This window comes from Rhinolophus sinicus, chromosome 10 (genome assembly GCF_057876585.1).
Source record: "Rhinolophus sinicus isolate RSI-liver-muscle chromosome 10, RSI-T2T, whole genome shotgun sequence".
Lineage (NCBI taxonomy): Eukaryota > Metazoa > Chordata > Mammalia > Chiroptera > Rhinolophidae > Rhinolophus > Rhinolophus sinicus.
The window spans coordinates 17,366,908-17,378,122 of NC_142510.1; the positions used below are offsets into that span (position 1 = coordinate 17,366,908).

General features: G+C 54.6%; 1 protein-coding gene across 5 annotated transcripts; it reads right to left on the minus strand.

Annotated features, from left to right (window-relative positions):
- Positions 1 to 171: 171 nt before the first annotated feature.
- On the minus strand, positions 172 to 9,739 carry CD19 (CD19 molecule). Of its 5 annotated transcripts, XM_088801413.1 has the most exons (18): positions 9,602 to 9,739; positions 7,716 to 7,909; positions 6,478 to 6,643; positions 5,933 to 6,105; positions 5,431 to 5,694; positions 4,900 to 5,103; positions 4,468 to 4,761; positions 3,319 to 3,426; positions 3,000 to 3,048; positions 2,591 to 2,679; positions 2,068 to 2,178; positions 1,841 to 1,945; positions 1,690 to 1,758; positions 1,526 to 1,585; positions 1,346 to 1,402; positions 717 to 809; positions 517 to 618; positions 172 to 351 (listed from the first exon to the last, which is right to left on the minus strand). In XM_088801413.1, exons 3-17 carry the CDS (start codon positions 6,480 to 6,482, stop codon positions 527 to 529), a joined length of 1,773 nt encoding a protein of 590 aa, XP_088657539.1. In that variant the 5' UTR covers positions 6,483 to 6,643; positions 7,716 to 7,909; positions 9,602 to 9,739; the 3' UTR covers positions 172 to 351; positions 517 to 526. The 5 variants fall into 5 exon arrangements, with proteins under 5 accessions (XP_088657539.1, XP_019610329.3, XP_088657540.1 ...); XM_019754770.3 differs by lacking the exon at positions 7,716 to 7,909 and having other exon boundaries at positions 9,602 to 9,738; XM_088801414.1 differs by lacking the exon at positions 9,602 to 9,739 and having other exon boundaries at positions 172 to 365; positions 7,716 to 7,854.
- Positions 9,740 to 11,215: the final 1,476 nt, after the last annotated feature.

The window sequence follows — 11,215 nt, forward strand, 5'->3', positions numbered from 1 at the left end:
AATGATTGAATAACTGGCTGGTGGGAATGGCAGGCAAGTGGGGCAGATGGGGGCAGGACAAGCCACAGGAGGGATGCAACTCTCCATCCTCTACTGGATTCCAGAGACAACGCGAGTTCACCCAGCCTCACCATCCCTTTCCCTCCCACACAAGGGCACTCCATCACAGGATTGGAAGAGTTCATGGAGTTTATTTGGGCAGCGCAAAGGGGACTGGAGTTTCACTTGTAGACACAAACACACACAGATACACACATTCCTGAGCAACGTGGCTCCAGAGGTTGACAGTCTGCGTGGAGTCCCCAGATTTCAGAGTCAGGTGTGGCTCTCAGGAGCCTCAGGAGGCCCAGGCTACATAGGAAAAGCTGTAATGGGGAGGGGTCTAGGAGCCCCCTCCCTGCCCACGAGGCCTTGGCTGTCCTTTCCCCGCTCCCTCCCTGAGCACCAGAATCCCACTGCCACGCCTGTTTACCTCCCTCCTTCTCCCCCTTCCTCAGATGGCAGTTCCCAGCTCACCTGAACGGAATCACCGGGAGCTCCAGGTCCCCTTATGGGCCCCTCCTCCCCACGCTGGTTCTGGCTCATTGGGATTGTCCATGTTCTCATAAGAACCTGCATCTGGTTAGGACCAGGAAGGAGTGAAATGTACATACAGCTGGAAGTCGACTGGGAGGGGTCAGCCTCAGACAACAGGGCACAGCCGTAGATGCACCCACCTTCCTCATGACTGGGTCCAGGCTGGACACGCAGGGAGCGAAGCTGGGGGGCAGCATACAGGATCCCTCTCATATCCTCATAAGACTGGGACCCTGCGTGAGCAGGGGATGGAGAGTTGGAGGCCTGGGAGCCATGCTGGGGGCTTATGGAAGGGAAGTGCCGCCTAAGATACGGAGGGAGACTGAGGGGCAGAGGGAGGTGGAAAGCTTGACCCGTGTTGTACTAGGAAGGAGTGATGAAGGTCAGCAAGGATTCGCGTCCCTGTTCATTGGAGGCTTGGTCAAGTATGGGTTCGATTATGGTCATGGTCAGAATAAGGGTCAAGAACAGAATTGGAAGGAGTCAGAGTCATGAGGAGGCTGGGGTCAAAACTGAGGTCTGCACTGAGGCTGGGGTGACGTGGGGGTTCAAGTCCAGGCTGGAACTGGATTGGGATCAGAGCTGACGTTCACAGTTAGGGATGGGGTAGGGATTAGGGTTGGGGTAGGAGTTGAGGTTAGAGGTAAGAGTCAATTCTAAAGGGTTTGGCTTTTGGGTCAGAGTCAAGATCAAGGTTCTGCCTGGAGTTAGAGATGAGGCCAGGTCAACCCAATCTGCACACGGTTGGCAGGGCCCAAGCATTTCTCACCAAGGGAGGTTGCCTCCTGGCTGGGGTCCCAGGCTGTCCCATGGGGGCTGAGGAAGTCTGGAAGAGGAAGAGGGATGTCACGCTTTCTCCTGGCCTCCAGGTCACGCCCCACCACCACTACCATCACCCCCTCAGGAATGTACCTTACACACACACACACACACACACACACACACACACCTTTTGTCCTGGCAACTGGCTGGGCCAGCTCTTCATCCTCATTCTCATATGATTCAGATGCTGCAGAAAAACGAGAACTCCAGGGGCCACCCCTGCCCTGTGGTGGCTCCACAGCCCTGTGGGTCCTCTCAAATCTCTGAGGCCCCACAAGAACCCCAAATTACCATTGGAGAAGGAGTCTTCATCCTCAGGACCCAAAGCCCCCTCGTCAGGGTTCTCATAGCCGCTGCCATCTGGGGGAGAGGGAGAGGGGTCCAGCGAGGGTCCACATCCCCCACTGCGAAGGTGGGAGCGGCGTGGGGGAGGCAGCCTTACCCTGGGAGAGCTGGTCCTGCCCGAGGTTGGAGTCGTTCTCGTAGAACTCGGAGCCCTCCTCACTGTCGGGCTCCTCGTAGGCCTCCCCTTCTTCTTCTTCTGGGCCTGGAGTTGGGGGTAGGGGTGGGGCCCGAGTCACGGCCTCCCTCCTCCAGGCCCCGGTCCACGATTCCTGCCACGGGCCACTCCAACACCCCCCATAAGAGTAACGACCCCTCCCCCACTACCTGCTCCCGTCGGGCTCCGGGACCCAGCGGCTCCAGCCTCCTGGACGTCGCTGTGCGGGTTTCCGTAGGGGACGGCGGCTCCCAGGCTTGCAGCCCACCGCAGGGAGCGTCCTGGCAAGAGGAGCGTTGTCGTGGGGCGAGTGAGAAGAGATGCGGGTGATCAGGGTTTAGGGTCTGCGTGGCTGGACGGCGGGAAGAGATGCTTCAGGAGGCACCGGGGGCCTCCCGGGTCTAGGCCTCCGGCCTCGCGCTGAGGGGTCGGCATCTAAACCTAGGGGCGTGGCCTCAAGCTCTCACGTGAGGTTCTGCTCTCCGGACCGGACTTCGGGTCCCGAGTCCTGGGGGGCGGGCCTTGGCCCTAGAGGCGGGGCTCAAATCTGGGCGGGACTCCGCACCCCGGGGCGGGCTCTTTTCTGAAGGCGGAGCTCCGAACTCTGGAAGGCTTGGAACTCCCGAGATTGCGGGGCTGGGAAGAATGGGTGGGGCTCTAGCACTGGGTCAGAGAGCGGGCGGGGCCTCCTACCCGTGCCAGTGGTGGGCGTGGAAAGGGAGAGCACGTTTCCGTACTGGTTGTGGGCCCCGCTTCCCGGGGGAGGCGTCACTTTGAAGAACCTGGTGGAAGAAGGGGAATTGCACTGTGAGGCCAGGCCTGGAGGGGACTGGGAGATGTCCTCGAGATTCAGGCCAGACCCTCAGAGATGAAAATGTGGTCACTTGAATTAGCTCCTCTGTCCTGGGACAGCCTTCAGAGGGGTCTGGGATCACGCCAAGGGGGTCATCACAGAAGAGGTAGCTTTGGAACTGGGCTTTGAAGGTTGGGGACTATTTCAACCACAGAGATGGAGAAAAGACACGGAGGGGACAGTAAGTGCAAAGCATAAAGTGAAAGCTCAGGAGTCGGAGACTGAGGGGGCACTCGAATCATTCCTTACCTTCTGGCGGGATCAGTCATTCGCTTTCTTTTCCTCCTCCGAATCAGGGCTGGTGAGAGTTAAGGGCAGTGATCAGAGGAGAGGCTGCTTGGCCAGGTGAGGATTTGGGGGTGCTGGGGAGGTCACTTGGGCCAATGGAGGAGATGGGAAGTTCACGTTCCAAGGGGCTAGGCTATTTCAGAGGGCGTTTAGAGGAGTGAGGGGTAGTGCAAAGGGGACTGAAGTTTGTGGGGGCGGTTTGGGAGGAGAGAGATGGTTGTGGGCTCTCCTGAGGGAGATGGGGTACGGTTTCGCAGACCGGCTGGAGAACGTGACTCACCTTTTCTAAGATAAAGAAAGCCCGCCAGGGAACCCATGCAGAAGATCAGATAAAGTAAAGTTGCAATAGGGACTCTCCAGCCACCAGTCTCCAGCAGCCATCGCTGTACTGTTGGCGGGAAAGGAGCTGTGAGACAAGGGCCAGGGCTGGCATCTTACCTCCCAACCTCAAGACCTCAAAGGGCTGTAAATGTGGGGACAGGGGCAAGACACAGATCCTTAAAGTCCCAAACTACAAGGAGGGCTGTCCTCCCTCCATGTGAGGACAGGGACTGGGTCCCAGAGCCCGGCATAGGGCCTGGAGCAGTGTCTATTAAGCAAACCGTGAGCAAAGCGTGACTATAGTCAGAGGAAGTGTTAGGATGCAGGGGAGCATGATGGTCAGCTTGCAGCTAAGGGCAGCCATGGTCAAAGTCAAGAGCAGAGTCAGCATTCATACGGTTGGAGGGGGAGGCAGCCAGGTTCTGAGATACATTGGAAGTGAAAGTTGAGGTTGAGTTTGAGAATTGTGGCTAGGGGAGCATGGTAGGATTGTGTGAGGGAGACAATGGCAGAACACTGTGACGGGTCTGACGGATGGGGTGAGGCCAGGGAAGAATGCCCAGGGTCCTGGCTTGGGCACGTGGGCAGGTGGTGGGTGGTGTCCTTTACTTACACAGGGCCACCCAGAAGCCTACGCTTGGGGAAGATGTGGCATTTGATTTTTGTATACGTTGAGCCTGCAGTGTCCATGGGACATCAAATGGCAATTCCAGGTGTGGAGCCTAGGGCCAGGGTATGGAGCCTAGAGCCAGTCACCAAGGCGTGGTGGCCCAAGGAGCCCAGGGAGTAACGGAGGACGAATAGGGAGAGTGTGTAGATAAGGATGAGAGAGTGCAGAAGGGAGAAGGAGAGGGCTCAGGGCTCCAGTGCTGAGAGGGAGTGAGGAAGGGAGACTAGCAAAGCCGACGGGAAGGAGCAACCAGGGGTAGGAGAAGACCCAGAAAAGTCGTGTCTTTGGAAGCCAAGAGGAAAGCGGTGGGTCAGTGTTCCGTGTAGTGGTTGGGGTTTGGGCTGAGGCTGGTACTGGCCAAGGGCAGCCAAGGTTGACTGGCTTCCAGTTCTTCCCAACAGCTTCACACACAAGCCCCGCAGTTGAGAGACACCTTACCTGACTGGATAGTGACCTTCAGCTGCATCTCGATGGTCATGTTGCCATGGTAACAATAATAGGTGCCAGCATCTCGCTCTGTGGCCTGGGGCAGCCACAGAACAGCCCCTCCCTGGAGGGTGCCGAGGACCCACATTTCTCTGACTGAGGCATCCTCACTCAGGTTTAGGCTCAGCAATGAAATATTAGGCTTCTTGGGGTGCATGTGGATCCAGGAGACAGGGCCGCTGGCCACGGAGGCAGGGGGCAACCAACAGGGCAGACAGAGTGTGGCGCCAGGTTCCACGGTGAGGTCTGGGGCAGGGAGAGCCAAGGCTAGGAAAGTGTAGGCCTTGGGGTCTCCTCCCCTGCAAACCCCCAGTTCCAAATGACCATCCCGCATCTCTGGGTACCTCCACCCCTCAACTTCTTGGCATTTCCCCAGCACCTTACCTTGGTTGAGGCTCTGGTTTGAACTGCTCTTAGGTGGGGCACATGCAGGGTCTGTCTCCCAGATCTTAGGGTGGTCTTTGGCCCGCATATACAGCTGGGAGCTGGTGGGGTGACCAGAAGAGAGCCTGTGGTCCTCTGAGGACCTATTCTCCAGGTCACAACCTGAGTCATCTAGGTCTGAAGCCTTCCACTGGAACAGCTCCCCTGGGAAGAGACCCAGAACCAGATACAGAGACATCCAGGAGAGGCAGAGAAATACAGAGACCCAGCAAAACAGATAAATAGAAACAGACCCAGAGAGAGGCAGAGAAACACCGTCTCAGAGAAAGATGAAACTGACAGAGACACAAAGCTGCCCAGCGTGGAAGTCACAAAGCCACCGTTTTTAGGGGCCACCTACATCTGGCTCCCGGCTTGATCCACAGACCCTCCACTCCCTCCCTCCAGATCCATTTAGCAGCCAGACCTCCTCCATCCATGGTGGGCCTCCCTCTTCTCATCCAGCCCTCCCTGCCCCCCCCGGGACCTCACCGCTGCCATTCACGCTGACTGTCCAGCCAGGCTGCCAGGCCTGCTGAGAAGGGGACCCCTGTTGGCACAGGTAGAAGCCCCCCATCTGGTCAGAGACGTTGGAGATGACCAGGATGCCCAGGGGCCCCACCTGGATGCCCAGGCCTGGCAGCCCTCCACTCAGCTGTATCAAGCGTTCTGAGTGGCACGCCTCGTACAAGGCCTGCTGATCGGGAGGAACATCTGAGGACCGCTTGAGGCACGGCAGCACAGCACTGCTTCCCTCTGTGGAGAGAGAGAGGGAGAGAGAGGAGCCCCCAGCCCCCTTCACTCCTCCCCCTGGGTGATAAACCCAACGACCTCAGACCCCACCAACTGGGAGTGGAGGAGCCCTCAGAATCCTTCCTATCCCTCCCTGAATTTACAATTAAGAGAATGGAGTGTAAGTTACGTGGCCAAGAGTACCTAGCCAGAACCCGGGTTTCTAGCCCCGACTCCTTCTATCTGTGCCCCGTGGACATACCTTTAGCCTCTACCAGCTGTGATTTCTGGAGCCTGACTCCCACGGGGGTAAGGAAGAGAAGGAAGAACAGGAGAGGAGGTGGCATGGTGGCCAGACTCCCCGAGGCACCCAGCTTGGCCGCGCAGGGGATGCTGGGGCAGACAGAGGCCCGGTGGGCACTGAACCATGGGCATCTGCGGGGGCGGGCGGGCAGTCCCCCAGGAAGGAAGGGGTGGTCATGCCTCAGGCCCCCTTCTCCATGCACCCCTCCACACCCACAAAACCCCCCTCCTCCCTGCTACAGTTTTATTTTCCTCCCAGCAATGACCACCAATGAAATGATCTTATTTGTGTCTGTTTGCTCACTTCCCGTCCCCCCACAAGAATAAGCCCCTTCGCTGCAGCAGGGACTGCCGTGTTCACCCCTGTATGTGCAATGCACATTGTGGTCCCAGTAAATATGTATTGATTGAGTGGATCTAGTCTTAGGGGCTCCCTCCTTCCACTCCTCCCTCCTTCCACCTCAGTACCTCAGGCTCGAAATCCATTTCCCTTTGCACACACACCTCATTCATTCATTCCACCATTTCTTGGGCCACCTTCCACGTCCACACAGCGAGCCGATCACAGATCCTTTGGGACCTCGCAGACCTGAATTTGAATTCTCCACCTTGACCACTTCCTTGGCCAGATTTCTTCATCTCTCTAAGCCTTCGTTCCTGTCTCTGAAAACTGGAGATAATAACAGTACTATCAAAAATGTGGGAGGCTGGTTAGCTCAGTTGGTTAGACTGTGGTCCTGGTAGTACCAAGGTTGCTGGTTCGATCCCCTCATGGGCCACTGTGAGCTGCGCCCTCCTTAAGAAAAATTAAAGAAAAATAATGTTTGTGAAGATTAAACAGGACCACATATGTTCGGCAGTTTTAGCCCAGCACTCAGCACATAGTAGGCCCTCAATTAATGGCTGAGAGCTCGAGCCCCACTGCCCCTGGAGCTCCTCTGTGCAGGGGAGCTGAGAAACCACTGGTGATTAATCCCCCTTTCTCTCCCAGTTCTTCCCCAGGAAGGAACCCATTTAGAAATGGGGAAATGGAGGCCCCCAGAAGGGCGGCGTGTTGCCCCCAGTTCACACATTGAGCCGGTGGTATAATGAGCATCAGAGCCCAGGAGTCTTGACTCCTAAATCTGTTCTGCCCTCCATCTCTCTCTCCCTCCTTCTCCTCCTCCTCCTGCTGCTCATCTTTTTCTGTTCTTTTTCTGTGCACCCTCCCTCGCCCTGTATGTGTATGTGTATCTCTGTCTTTCACTGCTGAAGTCACTCAGGGAAAGGGTCCAGGGACCCAGGAGACCTGCTTTCTCAGTCGCCGGTTCCCAGGGCCGCCTCACTGGGCTGTGACTTCCTGTTTGCCTCAGGCAAACCCCAGGGGACCCTCCAGCTGGCAGGCCCCCACTTCCCGTCGGTCGGGTTGGGGTGGCTCGTAGGGGGAAGAGTGGGGCATTGGGGAATGGAGAGGATGAGGTGTCAGGACTTTTTTGTCCTTTTTGCCTTTCACTCAACAGCATCTCTTCAATCCCGTTTTTTTAGCTTACCAGCTGCCTCATGGGGGCAGAGTCTTCTTGCTAGAGCAGATGAGTCCCCTGCTTAGAATAGTTCAGTAGTTTTTCACCTGCCTAAAAGAAACGCTCCAAACCATGACCTCCACAGACCTGAGAGAGGACGTGGCGGCCACGCTTCTCACGTCAAACCTCCACCACTCCGCTCCTCGCCCCGCCCTCGCCCCGCCCCTCGCCCCGCCCCCTCACCCCCGCATCTGGCGCAGCTGCTTCTCATCACTCGGGTCTCAGTTGAAGTGTTAACACCTTCAGAGACCCTGTTTCCTTCCCGGCATTTGCCCCAATCCCAAATTATGCTTGTTTGTTAGTCTTCCCATCTGCCTCCTGTCCCTGAGGGTTTCCTCTGTGACAACAGGGATCTTTACTGGCTTGTTCACAGACATCTAGTGGGTGCATAAGAAGTTTTGTTGTATAAAGAAAGGAAATTAGGAAGAGTGGAAGAAAACTTTCTTTTCTCGTCTCCCCGTGCAGTGTTACTAAGGGTAGTCCACACATATTTCTAGATTCAATTTACTCATTGTGGACTCTTCCCTTAGCAAACCAGAAGCATTTCAACAGCCTCTTTCGCGGGCTGTCTTCTACCTCTTTTGCTTCCCACCTGCACTCCACAAAGAGAGAGTGTCCTTGGTATTAATATTAATCTTGTGCTTCCCCTGCTCTGCAGTCGCCCATGGCTCCCAGGGCCTCAGGGTAAAACCCAAGCCTGATAGTTGACTGGAGCCTTATTTATAGTCGTCATTTCACCCCCTTTCCAAGAAACCCTGCCACATACACAGGGAGTCTCGAGGACAGGAAGCTGTAAGCTACTGGGGACTTATGAGCCAGACATTGACGAGGCAAGATTTGCGCTTTTTAAAACTCCCCCTGGCTGCAGTGTGGAGGAGGAATTGGAGGGAGGCCAGAGAGATCAGTAAGGTAAGTGTTCATTCATTCATTCTTTCATTCATTCACCGGATGTTTACTTACTACTATGTTTATTTTTCAGGCACTGTCCTAGGTCCTAGGGAAACAGCAGGGCACAAGAAAGACAAAGTTCCTGATCTCACAGAGCTTTGATTCAAGTTTTGGGGCCACAGAAGGGTAAAGGGGGACAGGTAATAAACAAGTGAACCAATGAACAATTTCAGATGAGAAGTCCCTGATGTAATCTAATGGTGGACAGATGATGGGGGATGTCTACTTTCCACAGGGTGGTCAGGGAAGATCTCACTGAGGAGGTGACTTCTGAGCTGAGACCTGAGATGGGGAAAGGCTTGGTGTGTTCAAGTAAGGTCATGTTTAGTTCTGTTAGAGACCGTCATACTCCTTTCCAGAGTATCTAAACCATTTTACATTCCCATCAGGAATATATGAGGTCTGACAATCAAGTTCCAGAATTTATTGCAACAATGTTGCTAACCTCTTGATATCAGAGGGATTATTCATTACAAATTTGTACCAACTAGACAGTGAACCAAGTTTACTATTTGGAAGTGCTGAAAAGACTGCATGCAAAAGTTAAGATGACCTGGGCCGGCCCAGTGGCTCAGGCAGTTAGAGCTCCATGCTCCTAACTCCGAAGGCTGCCAGTTCGATTCCACATGGGCCAGTGGGCTCTCAACCACAAGGTTGCCAGTTCAATTCTTCGAGTCCCACAAGGGATGGTGGGCTCCCCCTGCAACTAAGGTTGAACACGGCACCTTGAGCTGACCTGCTGCTGAGCTCCCAGATGGCTCAGTTGGTTGGAGCGCATCCTCTCAACCACAAGGTTGCCGGTTCAACTCCTGCAAGGGATGGTGGGCAGCGCCCCCTGCAACTAGCAAAGGCAACTGGACCTGGAGCTGAGCTGCGCCCTCCACAACTAAGACTGAAAGGACAACAACTTGAATAAAAGGCCTGGAAGTACACACTGTTCCCCAATAAAATCCTCTTCCTCTTCCCCAATTTGAAAAAAAAAAAGTTAAGATGACCTGAACTTTTTGCCAACAATTCATGGCTCTTGCATCACGACAATGCACCAGCTCACACGGCACTGTCTGTGAGGGAGTTTTTAGCCAGTAAACAAATAACTGTATTGGGACACTCTCCCTACTCACCTGATCTGGCCCCCAATGACTTCTTTCTTTACTTGAAGATAAAGGAAATATTGAAAGGAAGACATTTTGATGACATCCAGGACATCAAGGGTAATATGACAGCTCTGATGGCCATTCCAGAAGAAGAGTTCCAGAATTGCTTTGAAAGATGGACTAGGTGCTGGCGTCGGTGCATAGCTTCCCAAGGGGAGTCCTTTGAAGGTGACCGTAGTGATATTCAGCAATGAGGTAAGCAGCACTTTTTCCAGGATGAGTTCGCGATCTTAATTGTCCGCCTGTTGCCTTACAGCTGCCGAACCGTCTGTTCCCCACGCCTTCCCCATGACATCACATGACGTGTCTAGAAAGCTGAGACCCGATGGAATGACAGTAAAGCTTCCTTGGGGGAGTGTCCCGGAAAGCTGGGAACCGATGGAATAATATTGGTCAGGTTCTCTTATCTGATGGTTTCAGTACAGTAATTGCATCCCCTGGGGTTATGCGTGTGTGAAGGCACAGTACGTGTTGGAGCACGCTGGGGGCTTTCGGGAAGAACAGCCAGTCAGGCACGTGACTCGTGGACCATGGAAAAATCACTTTACTTCCTTGTATGTAGTAATTGGGGCTCTTGCACTCTACTCTTGTCTACTGTCTTTCTTAACCTCCTGCAGCCCTTCTCGCTTCCCACTGCTCTTCTCATGCTGGAGGCGACATCCGCCCTCATATGAGAAACTCAGTTTACACTCACCAGTTCTTGGTATTACCACTTTTTTATTTTAGCCATCCTGGTAGGTGTGTAGTGCCATCTCCCTGTGGTTTTAATTTGCATTTCCCTAATGGCTAATGATGTTGAGCATCTTTTCATGTGCATATCTGTCATCTGTGACATCAGTGAAATGTCTGCTCGCGCCCTTGGCCCATTTTCAATTTGGATTGAGCTGCATTTTAAGCAGGGATGAGACGCGATCCATGTTTTACAAAGATTACTCTAGTTGCTTTGAAAATTAACTCAAGAGGCCAAAAGGTCATACAGGCGGAACAATTAGGAGAGACGAGATGGGGGGCTGAGGCTGGGTTTTAGCGCTAAAGGGATGCATTCTGGAACAGTCCTTGGAGGTAGAGTTTACAGGACTTCAAGGCTCTTTACAGAGGGAGAAACAAGTTTGAGAGAAGGGGAATCCAGGCTCTGGACTTAATTTGAGTTGCCTGACATGATCCAAGGGGAGATGTCAGGTTGACTGTTGGAGGGAGAGGTCACAGATAACGAGCTTGACCTAGAACAGTGGCGCAGGGAGGAGGGATTTGAGAGGCATTGGGAGGGGGAGGGGGATTAGCAGGAAGCGATGACAAGTTGAATATCAAAGTGGGGGTGGGGACTCGGGCGCCCAGAAAATAGGAGCCAACCCAGCCCTGTCCCCAGGGATGCTCCACGAGGGCGGAGGTGCAGGGAGGCCGGGCCACATTTCTTTGTAATGTGAGCCAGGCTCCAGCGGAAGGGCGGCCAGGGGCCGAGCAAGGGGCCGGCTCCGGGTCTCGGGAGAAACCGCAACAGCTTCGCCCTCCTTCTACCGAGGCCGGCGGGCGCCCCGGAGGAGGGTAATTCCAAGGTCACGTGGAGACGCCAGCAAGCCTTTG